Genomic DNA, 17892 nt, shown 5'->3' on the forward strand with positions numbered 1-17892 from the left:
CTGAAGGAAATTATCAATTTCCATTCTAGACAGCTCAGGTTGAATCCGTACAACAATATAGGCTAGATATCAGGAAAAAAAATTCACAGTCAGAGTAGTTCAGCAGTGGAATAGGCTGCCTAAGGAGGTGGTGAGCTCCCCCTCACTGGCAGTCTTCAAGCAAAGGTTGGATACACACTTTTCTTGGATGCTTTAGGATGCTTAGGGCTGATCCTGCGTTGAGCAAGGGGTTGGACAAGATGGCATGTATGGCCCCTTGCAACTCTATGATTCTATGATTCTGTGCTTTTCCTGCAGTTAGACAGCAACTGTTGGGGAAGGCATATTTAAAGTCCCACGGAACCTCATTCATCTTTGAACTTCAGCTTGGGGAAAAGAGAAGTTCCTGCCTTCTCCTTCATTCTACTTTCCCAAGCTGAAATGGCTCCAGGAGGAAATTATTTGCATAACTTTGGAGCTGCACACAAACTCAGAGTATTCCAAGTGCAGTTCCAAAAGATATGCAAATAACTCCCTCTGTAGGAGGTTTGGGCTTGGAAAGATAGTTGGGTCTTGGAAGTCCCGACCACACTTGTAAAGCAGTACAAATGCAAGTGGGCTCATTAACAGGTTAGAGAGTGATAATTATTTCTTACTCTGCTATGATTCAGTGTTATTTTCTGAAACCATATTGTCCTTTCAAGGTGGAAAGAACTTTTGGGGGAAACCTGTTCTCAGCAAATTGAATTCAGCACACATGATTAGCCAACTGCAAAATTCCAGTCCTGCATCCGCACTCCTAACCACTACACCAAAGTGATAGTACGATTCTAGCCCACTAACACCTTAGGCACCAAGAATTTGAAGGTATACATTTTCAAGAGGCACAGAATCACAGAATCATATGGAAGGGGCCATACAGGCCATCTTGTCCAATCCTCTGCTCCATGCAGGATCAGCCCAAAGCATCCAAGAAAAGTGTGTATCCAACCTTTGCTTGAAGACTGCCAGTGAGGGGAGCTCACCACCTCCTTAGGCAGCCTATTCCATTGCTGAACTACTCTGACTGTGAAATTTTTCCCCTGATATCTAGCCTATATCTTTGTACTTGTAGTTTAAACCCATTACTGCTCGTCCTTTCCTCTGCAGCCAACGAAAACAGCATCCTGCCCTCTTCCAAGTGACAACCTTTCAAATACTTAGAGCAGGGGTAGTCAAACTGCGGCCCTCCAGATGTCCATGGACTACAATTCCCAGAAGCCCTGCCAGCATTCGCTGGCAGGGGCTTCTGGGAATTGTGGTCCATGGACATCTGGAGGGTCGCAGTTTGACTACCCCTGACTTAGAGGGCTATCATGTCCCCTCTCAACCTCCTTTTCTCCAGGCTGAACATTCCCAAGTCCCTCAACCTATCTTCATAGGGCCTGGTCCCTTGGCCCCAGATCATCCTCGTCGTTCTCCTCTGTACCCTTTCAATTTTATCCACATCCTTCGTGAGGCCTCCAGAACTGCACACAGTACTCCAGGTACTGTATACAATGGGACTATGACATCTTGTGATTTTGATGTGATGCCCCTGTTGATACAGCCCAAAATGGCATTTGCCTTTTTTACCGCTGCATCACACTGCCTGCTCATGTTTAACTTACAGTCCAGAAGTACCCCAAGGTCTCGTTCACACACAGTGTTACCTAAAAGCGTATCCCCCATCCAGTAGGCATGCTTTTTATTTTTCTGACCCAGATGCAGAACTTTACACTTATCTTTATTAAATTGCATCTTGTTCTCATTTGCCCATTTTTCCATTGTGTTCAGATCTTGTTGAACTCTGTCTCTATCTTCTGGAGTATTTGCCAGCCCTCCCAATTTGGTGTCATCTGCAAATTTGATGAGTAGTCCCTCCACCCCCTCATCTAGATCATTAATAAATATGTTAAAAAGTACCGGGCCGAGCACCGAGCCCTGAGGTACCCCGCTACTCACCTCCCTCCAGTCTGATGAAACACCATTGACAACAACTCTTTGAGTGCGGTTCTCTAACCAATTCCCTATCCACCTAACTATCTGAAAATCCAGATTGCAGTCCTTCAATTTATCTATCAGAACATCATGGGGAACCTTATCAAAAGCTTTACTAAAATCCAAGTAAACGACATCAACCCAATTTCCACGATCCAGCAAACCTGTTACTTGGTCAAAAAAGTAAACCAGGTTGGTCTGACAGGACCTGTTGGAGACAAATCCATGCTGACTTCCTTGGATCACCAAATTGTCCTCCAGATGTTTGCAGATCGCTCCCTTTAATATCTGCTCCATTATCTTCCCCACAACAGAGGTCAGACTCACTGGTCTGTAGTTTCCTGGGTCATCCTTCCTCCCTTTTTTGAAGATCGGAATAACGTTTGCTTTCTTCCAGTCCTCCGGGACATCTCCAGTCCTTAAAGAGGTTCCGAAGATGATGGACAAGGGTTGTGCAAGTTCTCCTGAAATTTCTTTGAGCACCCTCAGGTGCATTTCATCCGGCTCAGGGGATTTGAACTCATCCAGTGCAGCTAAATGCCTCTCGACAACCACTCTCTCCATGTCAACCTGCCACTATCCCTTGGCTACTGCCATCTCTAGATGTGCCTAAACCCTTTGACCTGTGGGGAAAAACATGTGTAAATTAGGTGCTGAGTCTTTCTGCTTTCTCTGCATCCTCTGTTAGAATTTGTTCATCTGCACCCAACAGTGGGTCTATTGCCTCCTTTATTTTACGTTTGCTCCTCACAACTGAAAAATCATTTCTTGTTACAATGGGCTTCCCTGGCCAATCTTAGCTCACTCTCAGTTTTGGCCTTTCTGATGATTGATCAACAGTGCCTAGTAACATGTAGGTATTCTTCTTTAGAGCTCTGTCTTTAGATCTCTGATCCAAGCACATTGGATCCGGGCTTTGATATCTGACCTATGGTCTCGATCTGTATAAATTTTGTGTATATCAGAAACCATGATACTTCCAAATGTGTTTCCAAATCCTGCAGTGAGTAAGACAGGTTTGAACTGATGCTTATAAATACTCTCAGTTATACAGCGTAATAACCCTATCACCTAAACCTCTTGTATGGCTGCATCTTAGGGAATCATACATTATCCTAGATAAATGCATCTTCATTCTTTATGCCTGATTAGCATCTTGGAGGTAGTTGTCACAATGAGGACTGCTCTCCAAGGTCTGGTCTATTAGATTTCTCATGCTGCTATGTAGTTTAAAAATGAAATTCTGAACTCCAGCAGTGCTTATAAATAATTTGGACACAGCTAAAACTGTGTGAAAAATGGTACTTTCATACTCTCTAAGTAAGAGGAAGATGAGTAGCTGTAACATTTTACTTCAGTAGATGCATATTGTACATTTATGGGATCCTAGTATTTTGCAATGTGTATAGAAATAGAAATGGAAAGCTAAAATAACACCTATTCTTCCTGTAACACTTGAGCTGTCAATTATCTTCAGTTGTCTTTCATCACGCCATTTGTTTGTAATGGTGCATTTATTCTAAAGCTCTGAGCTGATTGATAGTTCAGGCTAGCCTGATCTTGTCAGATCTCGGAAGTTGTCCCTGATTAATATTTGGATGGGAAATCACCAAGGAAGACCAGGGTTGCTATGCAGAGGCAATCAATAGCAAACTGCCTCTGCCTTGAAAGCCCTTTATAATTGCCATAAATTGTCTGCAACTTCACAGCAAAAGAACCAATAATAATGTTAAAAAATCTAAACAGTTCCTAATTGTAGTAAGCACAAGCTTTTGCTTAAAAATGTGACTTGGTTGATATTTACAGAATACACATTTTCTGCCACTCAGTCTAATGAGGGTGATCTATAAAGAAGGAGGCTTTTATACAATATCTAGCACTGATTAGCAGTGGGATGATTGACATGTCATTATGTACACTATTATATTGACTCTTAAGTTAAATCTCTGAATAAGAAGACCCACTCGCCCGTATGTAACAAACATCCTCTATTTACAAATATACATGATTACTTTTTTGTTTTTCGTTAATTCCAGAATAAAAGGTAACACGCTGCAAGCCTGTTATTTACCAGCCATGTTTTATACTTGGTTCTCCCCACAACTTGAATCTTGTGTTGTGCTACAGGCATTTCTGTAGTAGTGGTTATAAGTGCAGACTTCTAACCTGGCGAGCCGGGTTGGATTCCGCTCTCCTCCACATGCAGCCATCTGGGTGACCTTGGGCTCGCCACAGCACTGATAAAGCTGTTCTGACTGAGCAGTAATATCAGGGCTCTCTCAGCCTCACCCACCTCACAGGGTATCTGTGGTGGGGAGAGGAATGGGAAGGTGACTGTAAGCCACTTTGAGTCTCCTTCGGGTAGGGAAAAGCAGCATATAAGACCCAACTCTTCTTCTTCTGGCCAGGCAATTGAATTTTTGTGTGTGTGTGTAAAATTAAATCACACATATTCCCCCTCCCAGCAGCCTAAAGTTCGGATGTGGTCATATAGCATTTGCCAAAAGTACCCTAAAAGCCTTGTGTCAGTCAACTTGAAGTAGATGCTGTCAAATCAGTTTTGTTGTAGTTGCCAAAACTAGTCAGTGCATTACAGGTGCCTTCGTGTGGCACACATCTTGATTATTAAGGATATACCCAGGCCAAAAACGAGGGTTGGCCATCTTTGTACCTAATTAAGGCCCTAAAGCCAGTCAACAGTTTGCCTAAAGGCAGTTTAATTTTTTAAAAAACTATATACATACATACATACATACATACATACATACATACATACATACATACATACATACATACATACATATGGATTGTAATATTTGTTAGAGGATTAAAGGTAACTACAGTCCATCCAAGTATCATATTGATGCCAGAATTTAGAATCTGCCTTGGAACATAATAGAGGGTTTGGAACATACATACGACTAACTTGGGCTGCAGATGATCCTTAGACAGGCTAGTGTAATCCATGTCACTTTTTGTTTTAATAATTTAATTAAACTGTTTAGGATAGGTTTTAGGCCAAGGGAGCCAAAGGCCTCAGAGCATGAACAGTAGTTTAAGCTGCTCACATTATTATTTGCAAAGGCCCCACCCCTCAATCATTCTGGCCTGCAGCAGTAGAGAGAAAGCCCAGAACTTAATACAGGAAAAAAAACCTGCTAATTCCTTTGCAAGTATGTGGGGGGCCGAAGAACCAGGGAGAAGCTGCACCTTAGAATTTGCCTTTTCTCCCTTTTCAACCGAGTTGTGATTGAGAATACATTTAGGACTCTTTCCCCCTCAATCAGTCTGTAGCAGTAGAAAGGAAGCCCAGAGCTTGATTGAGGGGAAACTGCTAATTCCTTTGCAGGCCCAAGCCAGGGAGGAACTCCAGAGCAGTAGCAGCAGCAGCAGCAACACAAACCACTGAAGAAGCAGCCTTACACTTCTATAAGTTAAAGTTTGGCCTTTAATTTCTGTGTTTACTGGGCATTATTTGCTGGGACTGTCTCTGTTCTCAGTGCCCTTTCACAAGGACATTGAAGACTCTGTTTCTGTTAATGTAACCATGTTCATAGCCACTGTGATTTAGCTCTTCATCTACTTGTGAAGTTCTTGGGTTTATGATAAACTTTGTTATACTGAAAACTATTTAATGCCTGGAATGTTTTAACATTTGAAGTGGTTTCCCACTTCATAAAGGTCAAGCCATAAAGGTGCTGTCTTCTATTGATTCTTTAAAAAAATTAAAACATTAGAAAGGCTGTGTATACCATGTCAGTTAGGTTGCTAAGCTCCAGGTGGTGGCTGGAGGTCCTGGGAGTTACAGCTGGTCTCCAGGTAAAAGAGATCAGTTTCCCTATAGAAAATGGCTGCTTTGGAATGTGAATTCTATGGCTTTAGAATCCACTGAGGTCTTTCCCCTTCCCAAACTTACTCTGCCCAATGCTCAACCCCCAAATTCTCTGGGAATTTCACAATGCAGTGCTAACAACCGAAGTGTGACTCCTACTATACTCTAAGAATAATGTTATTGTTGCTATGCTGGTACGCTGAAGATTCCTGTGTTTGGATAGTATTTTCTTGGCTAGGGCATGACTTCCAGCTCTTCTAAGGTAGACTTCTAGTCCACCTCTAGAACAAAGATACTAAACAGAAATTTCTAAATCATTTCCTATATGGAGGACCCTTGTTGGGTCATGTGGCAGGGTTTGTGGGTATGCGTTAAGATGCCTGAAAATGAGCTGCACTCTTTCTTCAACCATTTTGTTGTGTTAATAATGATATTTAAAAATTAAAAAGGCATGAGTATTTTTTACCAGATCATCGTCTGTAGTATATGAAACTTTATTGTATTCTATACTTAGTGATAAAGATACCGTTATAATTAAGGCTGTGCTCCTAAGAACATTTTCCTGGGTGTAAGCCCCATTGGGCAAATGTATTTGTTTATTTAATTTATATACTGCCCTCCCAGTGAGCCGGCTCAGGGTGGCTTACTTACTTTTAATGAGTAAATCCTTTTAGGTAGACTGTTTTAAGATTGCACGGTAAAGGCACCAAAGCTTCTCATAGGTATATTTTTGCCTACCATATTGAGAGACTTGGCCAGTCTCACCCAATATATGAGTACTGTTTTTATCCTCTCTTTTTTGTGTTGTGAAATATGTATTTTCTCCAAAATGTCCACAATTCTTCCCTTTAAAGAAAGCCACAGTGGCAAACAATGATTTTGATTAAATTCAGAATAGTATGATCATCTCATCCCAGCTTGTGAGGAAGTTTAATCTTGTTGCTCTATTTAAAAAGGGAAGATAATAAGTCCCCATTGAAGGTAAATATTGCTAGTTTACAAACGAGATAAAAAGGTCTTTTTGCCTGAACTGCCAAATACAGTACATAAAAGCTAGGAACAATTGAATGGGATTTATGATAATATTCTTGGCAAGCCAGAGGAAGCTTGTGCTAAATCTGAACAACAGAACTTGGTAGAGGAGTTCCCAAACTTCAGAAGTTCACACTGTTCTAGTCATGTAGATCAAAAGGTGTCTGGGATTGAATTGAGTATAAAAAATAATTCTGGAAGAGCTGACGTTTATATTGCCAGTTTAAGTAGGTTAACAAAACAACAGTACAGGGCATTATTATTATCATTACTGTCAGCTTCAGATATTTGACTGGTAGATGATGTTCTGCAATTTGAGTTCTAGCCAACCCATTGGGAATTTCAAATGTATTGTTGTTATAGTTATTATATATTTCATTCATTATATTTCATTCATTCAAGCAGTCTTATATCCTACTGGTAACTTTAATAATAGGATACCTTTTTACCTGAGAAGTGCTCCATCTGAATCTTATCAATTTGTGCAAGAGGAAGCTATTTTCCTTTCAGTAATCTGTCAAGGAGTGCAGGCTTAACAATAACATGGACTGCTAGCTGTTTGACCTGGGAGATATTGTCATAAATTTACTAGCTAGCCCTGGCAGAAGGATCCTACACAGTACTAAAAATAGAATTGTGTGCTACAGGCATGAAATGCTATTGCTTCTGAGCCTCGTATATAGACAGTCTGGGAATCTTTATAAAACTTTGAAAACATTTAGTTGCCTTCCCACAACATTTTAGATCCAAATAACTGTGCTACCGGTTCCATATGCCCAAGGAGAGTTTTATCTTGTGTTTCTTGATTAGCGTGCTTTCGTTGCTTTACAAACTGTTTCATTTTGGTGCTGAGAAGATTTTTCAGAACAAAGCTTTGATACGAAAAGGATCCACGTCTGTAAGCGAGAGAGGGAGTGAAACATTTAAGTAATTATGTCCAAGTCTGGAGCAGAAGTAAAGTAGCTTCTCAGATCCCAGATGATGAATTTGTTTACATTTTTGTTCTGCTTTTATATTATTATTATCTCTCTGCAGTCAAGAAGGCTCAAAAATGATGCGTCTTTTTATCAGTGGACTCCACCAACTTTTAACTGGCAATAAGCATTACAATTAGGAATGCAGTCCAGTGATGTGGCATCATTGCAGCAATCCAGTTTATTATTATTATATTTTAAAGCATAAACATCCAGAAGTGAATGGGAAACTGTGCCCAAAGGATTTTCCTCTGGAACCTATTTTCACTTTTAGAGTGAATGATAAATAATGAAGTAAGAATGTATATCTTTTCTTTTTCTTTATATAGAGATAGAAAAAGGTGGCTGTGGTGATCCTGGAATCCCATCGTATGGAAAACGTACTGGCAGTAGTTTCCTGCATGGAGATACACTTACTTTTGAATGTCAAGCAGCATTTGAACTAGTGGGAGAGAGAATGATCACATGCCAACAGAATAACCAATGGTCTGGCAATAAGCCCAGCTGCGTTTGTAAGTTCTAACTTATTTATTCACTTTCTTCTCTTACTGTTCTTTACCTTTACAAATAATGTGTGCCTATACCATTGATCTCTAGTACGGTGACCCAGGGCACCAGCATGCTACTAGTGCCCATTTGCTTTATTCCCATGATACTTTCTATCCAAAGCAAAGAAATAAGACTGGCTTCCTTCTACTTTGTTGGAGCAGGGCTTGTTTCAGAAGCCTGCAGGAGGCAGCATAATTGACAGGGAGTGCTTGCCATAGGAGGAGTCTTAGCTAGAAAACGACCAATTTTTTTGCAATTGCTGCCTCAGGTTTTGCTATATAGCCAGCCTCCAGAATGTCTACAGTACAGGTACATATCCTATTGCCTGTTGTATTCCTGGGTACAAGAACTTTGCCTCTAGTGAGGGAATATTACCAGGGGAGGTGCAATCAGGTAGAGAGTGAGTCATGTGTATGCAATTTGATTGGCCCTCATTGGCAGAGTGCAATTTCAGCTGATTGATCCTAATTGGCAAAGTACATTTTGAACTGATTGGCTCTCATTGGCCATGTGCTCTGTTTCTGTTGGCAGCACACCCCCAGGGACGGCCAATCAGGTAGGGAGTGAGTTTTCATTTTTGATTTTATAAGATTTACTAATAAGTTTTTAGTAATTTCCCCCTGTACATTACAGATGAGCATAACTGCATTAACAAAATGCTTCAAAAACTATTCTTAGTACATTTATATTTACAGTTGAGTCAAGATGATTTTGTATGTTTTTTTTGTACATGTGTGTATCAGTGAAAGACCAGACATAAATAATATTGGTGCAAGCACACACATGAGCAACACATGTGTTGTATTGTGTCTGTGGACACAAAAAGACCATAAGGCTGGCAGCTGAGAATGGGATTCTGAACGTTTGTGAGGGATTCGTCAGTCCCGGGCTTTTGGTCAATCACTGTTCAGACTTATAAACCAATTGTGGGCCTCCAATGACTTGTCTTGGTAGGAGGCTCAAGATTGTATATGTTCCACAGTTCTGGTTAATGGTGTTGATTGTCTTTTTGTTCAAATAAAGTTACTGGTTGTTTGGAGCTGAGTGTCCATGTGATGCTGTACTCATGGATTTAATAACATGTATATCATTAAGGAGGAAAATGCAAAGTAAATGAAAGAACTGTAAATCGTAGCAAACTTTCTTATCTTTAATTTTATAACTGGATTTAGAAATTCTTCTAATTAAGTCAGAATTCAACAGGGTTGCAATGCAGTCTAAAGCAGTGGTCCCCAACCTTTTTATCACTGGGGACCGGTCAATGCTTGACAAATTTACTGAGGCCAGGGGGGGGGGCGTAGTCTTTTGCTGAGGGATGTCGCTGCCGCTGCCTGAGCCCCTGCTCCACTTGCTTTCCTGCTGGTGCCCCTGACTTCCCGCCGCCTGCTGGGCAGTGCTGCCAGCAGCACCTGCACAGTGCTACGCTGAGGGGGAGTCCCAGCCATGGCGGCTGCTAGAAAGAACCAAAAGTGAGCCAGCGGCAGAGTGGCAGGGCAGCAGCTGGGGAAGAGGACGAGGAGGAGCCGTGGCCCGGTACTGACTGATCTACAGACTGGTACCAGTCTCTGGACCGGTGGTTGGGGACCGCTGGTCTAAAGCAATGTTTAGGTGGGAAAATAATGAATAGAATGAGAAATCAATGTCTATGCCTTGGATCTTGTCCCTTACATGTTATGTCCATGAATTTTACATCCACAAATGTGCTTGCAACATGGCTTAAAGTGATAGTTCAATTGAGTCACAAAAATAGATTCATATGCATGGAAGACAGCAAATTTCATTTAGCTGAATTTTTTTTCTGATTACGTTTTAACAGAATAAGATATATTTATCTTTGAATTGTGCTGTGGATTCTTGACTCATGACAAATGTTTCTGTATTTTTATTGCAGCCATAAATCAGCAAACAGACAAATATATTGTTTCAGTGAAGACCCTCTCCTCTTTAAATCATGCAATAACATTTAATATTTCTAGAAAAGCAAATTCCTTCTTTACATGCCTTATGGGAATTATATAAGTATGTGCGATACTGCTGTAATAAATCTTTATTTTAATAAGATAGATGTCATATCATCCATGTAAATTATAACTGCCCCTATTGTTTGAAATGTAATGTAACCATGTAGCTGAATAGTTCTGGGTAAATCTGGGTTTATTTTCTTTTAAGTACATAAATGCACCATGAGATTTTTTAAAGTTACATGCTCCAGTTGAAATTGAATCGCCCTGAGCCTTCGGGGAGGGCGATTTTGTTGTTGTTATGTGCGAAGTCGTGTCCGACCCATCGCGACCCCATGGACAATGATCCTCCAGGCCTTCCTGTCCTCTACCATTCCCCGGAGTCCATTTAAGTTTGCACCTACTGCTTCAGTGACTCCATCCAGCCACCTCATTCTCTGTCGTCCCCTTCTTCTTTTGCCCTCAATCGCTCCCAGCATTAAGCTCTTCTCCAGGGAGTCCTTCCTTCTCATGAGGTGGCCAAAGTATTTGAGTTTCATCTTCAGGATCTGGCCTTCTAAAGAGCAGTCAGGGTTGATCTCCTCTAGGACTGATCGGTTTGTTCGCCTTGCAGTCCAAGGGACTCGCAAGAGTCTTCTCCAGCACCAGAGTTCAAAAGCCTCAATTCTTTGACGCTCGGCCTTCCTTATGGTCCAACTTTCGCAGCCATACATTGCAACTGGGAATACCATAGCCTTGACTAAACGCACTTTTGTTGGCAGGGTGATGTCTCTGCTTTTTAGGATGCTGTCAAGATTTGCCATAGCTTTCCTCCCCAGGAGCAAGCGTCTTTTAATTTCTTTGCTACAGTCCCCATCTGCAGTGATCTTGGAGCCCAGGAAAATAAAATCTGTCACTATCTCCATTTCTTCCCCATCTATTTGCCATGAATTGAGAGGGCCGGATGCCATGATCTTCGTTTTCTTGATGTTGAGTTTCAAGCCAACTTTTGCACTCTCCTCCTTCACCCGCATCAACAGGCTCTTTAGTTCCTCTTCACTTTCTGCCATTAGAGTGGTATCATCTGCATATCTGAGGTTGTTGATATTTCTCCCTGCAATCTTGATCCCAATTTGTGACTCCTCTAATCCCGCATTTCTCATGATGTGCTCTGCATACAAGTTAAATAGGCAAGGCGACAGTATACAGCCTTGCCGAACTCCTTTCTCAATTTTGAACCAGTTAGTGATTCCATGTTCAGTTCTCACTGTTGCTTCTTGACCTGCATATAAATTTCTCAAGAGACAAATAAGATGCTCTGGTATTCCCATCTCTTTAAGAACTTGCCACAATTTGTTGTGCTCCACACAATCAAAGGCTTTAGCATAGTCAATGAAGCAGAAGTAGACATTCTTCTGGTACTCCCTAGCTTTCTCCATGATCCAGCGTATGTTGGCAATTTGATCTCTAGTTCCTCTGCCTCTTCGAAATCCTGCCTGTACTTCTGGAAGTTCTCGGTCCACATATTGCTGGAGCCTAGCTTGTAGGATTTTGAGCATAACTTTGCTAGCATGAGAAATTAGTGCAATGGTGCGGTAGTTTGGGGAGGGCGATATACAAATATAATTAATTAATTACCAGTAATCTTATAACTCACTGATTCTCAGGCTTGGGAACAATTTCATATTTGGGTGGTGGGAGAGACATGGGATACTTGAAAGGTGTTAACAAAGCTTTGAGGAGGGATAGATCCTCCAACAAGACTTGTCTTCCTTCCATTCATGTTAACATCTGGATAGATGGGAAAGGACCTTCACTGAGCCACACTGTACTTGTGCAAAATTGCTGTGTCCATACTGGCACAGAATCCTAACGTGACTTTGGAAGCTCAGAAAGAGCTGCTACTTTTATTCCTGTTTTGTTTTATCTGCCTAATTTTAGGACAGATACCATGGTCCATATCAGTGTTGAAATGTGCATTGGAATCTATGTGCAGCAGCGGTGAACCACATGAATGTAATTGTGAGCCAGGATCTCTCTGCACATTTCATTCATAACAGAACCAGTAGAGAAGGGCATAAATTTAAAAAGTCGTAGGTATATCCTATTTAATTTGTTGCTCTAATATAATATAGAGAACAACTGTATCAATATGCTAAGACATTCCATCTAATTGAATTGCAGCAGAACCAATGAAAATTTGTGTATAAGGGCAAAACAGGTGATGAATGGTAGTGCGGTTTGAATACAAAACCACATGGTGTTCCTACAATATGTATATTTTATAATGTTTTCACTAGCTGTTGTTTTGGTGTTGTTATGCTAATTTTGGCCTCCAGACTGTCAATATAAGATTGATCTCTACAGTATGGTTATTGAAAAGAAGACATGGACTGTTATCTTCTGGGCAAATAACACACATTTCCTTAATAGAGGCTTCCATGGGCAAAATAATCTCTACTAGTTGCAGCATAATTTTCTCACTTCCTTATTCCAGCTGTAGCCCCACATTCTCCTTGAAATGCTGTTCCTGGTCCAGTGGAGTGACATTTTACTCTACAGTGAAAGGAAGGAGGCAAGAAAGTCTGGCTGCACTGGCAGAAATCAATCCATCTGTTTGGAATCTCTGGTGGATCAAAGTCAGAGATTTATTTTTTCCGATAATGATTAAAGGATGGGTGCCACTCTTAATTTGTGAGATCAGTTGTGAGCTGCTTCTGCCAAGTATCTGTATTTCCTTAATCTTCTCTTTTCCTTTATTCATGCTTATCTAATATGATTTGTGCATACATAGATTATGAGACCAATGGGAGAGATTCTGTTCCTTCCTTTTATGCATCATAGGGTTTTTAGTTTGAAGCTCTGCCCCATGTCTCATTTTTTTTCTTTCTTCAGTGCACCCTCCTGCTCTTTGACACTTGGGTTTTTCTTAAAAGTAGCTGCCACTAGTCTTTTCTTCTTCCTCTTCTTCTAACAGTGGAATACAAAGTAACCGCAGGGAATTTCATAAGCAGGTCATGGTGTTGATATCCATTGCTGCTTCTTAGTGTTATTCCTTGAGCGGCTTCTGTTAGAAGAGCTTGCAAAGTTACCCTAAAGACCGACTGATGTTAGGTTCCCACATAAGGTGTCGCCTTTTAACAAAACAACCAATGGGTTTCTCAGACGGATGGTATTTCTTACAAAAGAACTTCATGCCAAAAGGAGATAGCAATGTCTCCATTTGTGGTCTTTGTTTATAACATGGTAATGAACATGTGATTCAACCCAACCTTATCCATTTACTGACTGGAATTGTTAATATGAATGTATATGTTTTACAGGAGGTATCAATAGCTCGTTCTCGTAGGAAGTTTTGTATGTTTGAAGTTCCGACAATTTCTTTTCTTCCTTTTTATAGTCTCATGTTTCTTCAACTTCACAACACCTTCAGGAATTATTCTTTCACCAAACTACCCTGAAGAGTATGGAAACAACATGAATTGTATATGGCTGATTATTTCAGAACCAGGAAGCAGAATACATCTTATTTTTAATGACTTTGATGTGGAGCCTCAGTTTGACTACTTGACCGTGAAGGATGATGGCATTTCTGATTTGCCAGCCCTTGGCACTTTTTCTGGCAATGAGGTACCTTCTCAAATAGCCAGCAATGGGCACATAGTACGACTGGAATTTCAGTCAGATCATTCCACTACTGGAAGAGGTTTCAATATAACATATACTAGTAAGTATTATTATTATTATTATTATTATTATTATTATTATTATTATTATTATTATTATTTGAATTTATTTCCCGCCACTCTCAGTGAAGCTGGCTCATGGCGGGTTACAAGATAAAAAATAAAAATACAAGGCTCCTAAAAACCCTGCCAAAATTACAACAACTAACAAAATACGAAATCCAACAACTACCTATTTTATCCAGTTTATACTAAACATAATGGGTCTGATGTGCCCAAGGGAAGCACTCCAAAACCCAATGACTCTCGCTCAAGAAAGGATTAAATTTTCCACTGAAATATCTGGGATTTCAAACATTTGTTGGCTTTATATTAATCTCTAAAACTGATCTTTCATTTTGGATTCTGGTAGACTGGGATTGTCCACTTGGCATACTCTCTTTCAAATGATGAAAATGTATTAGTTTGGTGTCAGTATAGCAAGGATTATATTAAATTAAGGATGTAAGGAAAGCCCTGCATGGTCAGTTTAAGGAGGACCTGGATTATTGCCTAAATTGTTAGAATGACAGCGAGTTCCAGGGCAGCAAAAGTTGGCAACCTTAAGAAGCATCCCTAGTCCTAGGACTACCATTTAGTTGATACAACTCTGAGCTTGCTCACTGTTCCTGCCTTTCCATTGTTTTTAGTATTTAAATGTTTATTTTTTCAACCAAAAGGAAAATACTACTTATTACAGAACTAGTATCATAAAAAGGGCATAAAATGACATTTTACAATTTATATCTTGTACCTTGCATCATTATAAGGTCACACACCACATATTACATTTCTTCCGAAGCAGCAGCGCCCAACCTTAGTTAAAATTCTTTTTTCCATCTTGATTCATACAAGACCCTAGAAGTTTTTACCATGTACTTTACAAGCTCACTATACATTCCCCACTCTAACCCATGAAGAAGGAAGGGAGAAAGAAGTAGCAGTGTGCTGATTGCTTGGCCACCACCAAACCCTCCCCCCCTCACCACCCATCTAGCTTGCAGGGCACTGGCTAGTAGCAGCTCCTTCTCTATATCTTGAAGAATCGTGGAAACAACACATTGGGTCTAAATTTGGTTGCCATTTAGCAAATGAGGCTACTTTACTAGGTACTTTGTTTCCATTCTATTCCATAAGAAATTGTTTATACAAGTAGTGTCTTGTGAAGAGATTCTTTTTAGAATTAAGAATTTGAATGTCAGCATTATAAATCTTGGTTCATGCTCACTGTGTGGTTGAAAACAGATGTAGCTTCCTATGTGTGGTAGAGGAAGAGTGTCCATTTGCTGCATCACCAGGGTTTTCACTTCGCGTTAGAAAATGAGGGGCATTTCCCACGGCTTAAAAATAGCACAATGGTTGCCGATTGAAAACGCTACTAATTTGCCATAACGCACGACGTCGTCAACAATCTGCAACAATCCTGAAACCGATCAGCAATAAGCGCTTCGTTGTGGCGCTTTCAGGGGAATCCAGAAAACTGGATTCACCCTCCGGATAGCGATACACTCCTGCAACCAATCTGCAACAGTAGCGCTAAAGACCTGTGCGTTACCATTGTAGCTGGTTCTTCAAAGTCCCTCCCCCTGGATCTCTCCTCCAAACTTCCGGCGAAGCGATCGCCATTTTTTTTTCTCGGAGCGAGCGGGGATAAACGCACCGGCGAGCCTCTTTCTGTTTAGAGGCTTCCCTGGCTTCAGTCCTTCACCTTTAGTCACTAAGCACAAACCACATAAAAGCCCGTTTGCAGAAATAAAGTCCCTTTATTTTTTACACATAAATTCAGCCGAAAATCGAGCCCGTGAGAAGGGGGGGGGGGGAATTTTTTTTTATCACTCGAGCCAGCGTGCCAACGATCATACAATCAAACGATAGATCACATTAGGCAGCTGGATGGGTCTCTCCAGTGCAAGGAATCTACGTAGATTCGTTGCTATGGGTCTGTTTTTTTTTTTAAAAAAGCTTTCTTAAAGGGAAAGGGGCTGTTTGGGAGCATGCTAACGGCTGCCCATTGGCTGCTTGACGGCCAGGGGCGGGACAAGCTTGGCAATAGCGCTTCCTTTCTAGCGATTTCTGCCGAGACCGGAAGCCTGTGGGAAACGCTAAAAAACGCAACTGATTCCACTACAAAGCCAGGTGTGCAAAACGACGAATTCCACTATTTTAAATGGCGATTTTTCATTCCGCAAACAATTTGCAACAAAGATCGCCGTGGGAAATGGCCCTGAGTGTTCCATCCACTTTCATGACACTTAGAATGTCTGTCCATCTTCACCCATTCAAGGAATGTTTTGAAAACTGAGGGTAGAAAAGATGTTCTTAATTTCTAAGACCAATTAAATAACCATGTGACTTCTATCACAGTTCAAGTGGTCCGATTCAATGGATTCCTGCTTGTTGCTCTGACAGACAATAACAATTACACACTGCCTCTCTTCTTAATTGGATGCACTTAAGAGCCAGCTTTAATATGGCCCATTTGCAAGGATGTTTTGCACAGTAATTCAACCAGGACTGGTTTCCAGGAAGATGATGAACCATCAATATAATTAATAGAAGCTAGCACATGTCCACAAAGTGATGTACGCTATTGATAATAATGGGGTGGTTATTCACTGCACATTCTCTAGTGCTCTGAATAACCTTTTCTTCCAATTTCAAATTCACATAAGGACATTTACTTTTCTATCTGTAGTTGTTCACTGTGGTCACAAATATAGATGACAAGCTGGAACCTGCAAAGTCTTGTGGGGTAAATTTCCCTTTCCCCTATAATTCCTCGTTCCATTTCTTGAAAGACCCCATAGCCTCTCTCCCTTTCTTGCTCTCTCTCCTTCCCATCCACCAGCCAACCTACCTTTATATTCTCCCCATCTTCAATTTTTCATTTTATCGTATCCCTGGCACCCCATCTCAAGGAAAACTACAGTCCAGTTGTGTAGTGTGATTGTCAGGGTGGGCCCTGTTGCACAGTGGGGAATCTTCATGGACATGCAAGGTATACCAGTTTTTTCATTCATGGCTCAGTTTTTTCATTCTTTTTTCTTCCATCACAACCCCTGTTCTCAATCTTCTTTCATTCCCAACAACCTTCTATGAGCCCCTCCATCTTTGACTATATTTATTATATATTTTCTTCGGTAGCCTACCTTTCTCCTCAAAGCACCTTATTTCACTCTCCTATCCTACTTTTTATCATAAGAACTCTGTGAGCAAGGGAGTGCCAAGAATGCCAAGAGCAAAGAACCCTGAAAAAGGGCCCCACTCCAAGAGAAGGGTGAGAACAAAATTTTTCATCTGATCCTGCCTATTCCTCTCAAAGGGGGAGGGGGGCAAAGGAAGGAGGAAGAGCTAGTCTTCCTAACCAGCTGGCCAAGTGCCTCACATCAGGCAGGTGAGGAACTGCTTCTTGTCTCATGTAGCCTGGGCACTGCTTCTCTCACTTTGGCTGACTGGATGCCTCATTTGCCTTGTGTGTAGCTTGGCTGGATGGTTTCCTGCCCTCTACCTCGTCTTGCATATTGTTCAGCCAAATGCCACCCTTTGTCCCTCCACATTCAGATGTCTTGGGGATACTGCCCTATACATTGTCTTGTCTAATCTTGTGTATGTCTCAGCCAGTCAGTCTCTATCTTGCTTAATTTTATGCAGGGCTCAGCCAGGTCAAGCACCACCCTCTGCCTTACCCCATGAGGGTCTTGGCTGGGTGCTACCTTCTGCGTCGCCTTGCATGGGCTTGGCTCTTCCTTTCCTCAATAGAGATGGGGACAAACCAGCTCATGAACTAAGGTTTCAGATTAATTTTGGCTGGTATGTAGTTCACAAAGAGAAGTTCATGGCAG

General features: G+C 41.1%; 1 protein-coding gene across 3 annotated transcripts in view; it reads left to right on the top strand.

The window, feature by feature from the left end:
• Positions 1 to 17892, top strand: part of CSMD1 (CUB and Sushi multiple domains 1) — a 1334105-nt gene that overhangs the window by 1008077 nt on the left and 308136 nt on the right. For all 3 annotated transcript variants that reach the window (XM_077309265.1, XM_077309276.1, XM_077309285.1), the window contains 2 exons: positions 8166 to 8348; positions 13726 to 14052. In XM_077309265.1, the coding sequence (XP_077165380.1) occupies positions 8166 to 8348; positions 13726 to 14052 (510 nt within the window). The remainder of the gene's footprint in view (positions 1 to 8165; positions 8349 to 13725; positions 14053 to 17892) is intronic.

Source organism: Paroedura picta, chromosome 1 (genome assembly GCF_049243985.1).
Source record: "Paroedura picta isolate Pp20150507F chromosome 1, Ppicta_v3.0, whole genome shotgun sequence".
Lineage (NCBI taxonomy): Eukaryota > Metazoa > Chordata > Lepidosauria > Squamata > Gekkonidae > Paroedura > Paroedura picta.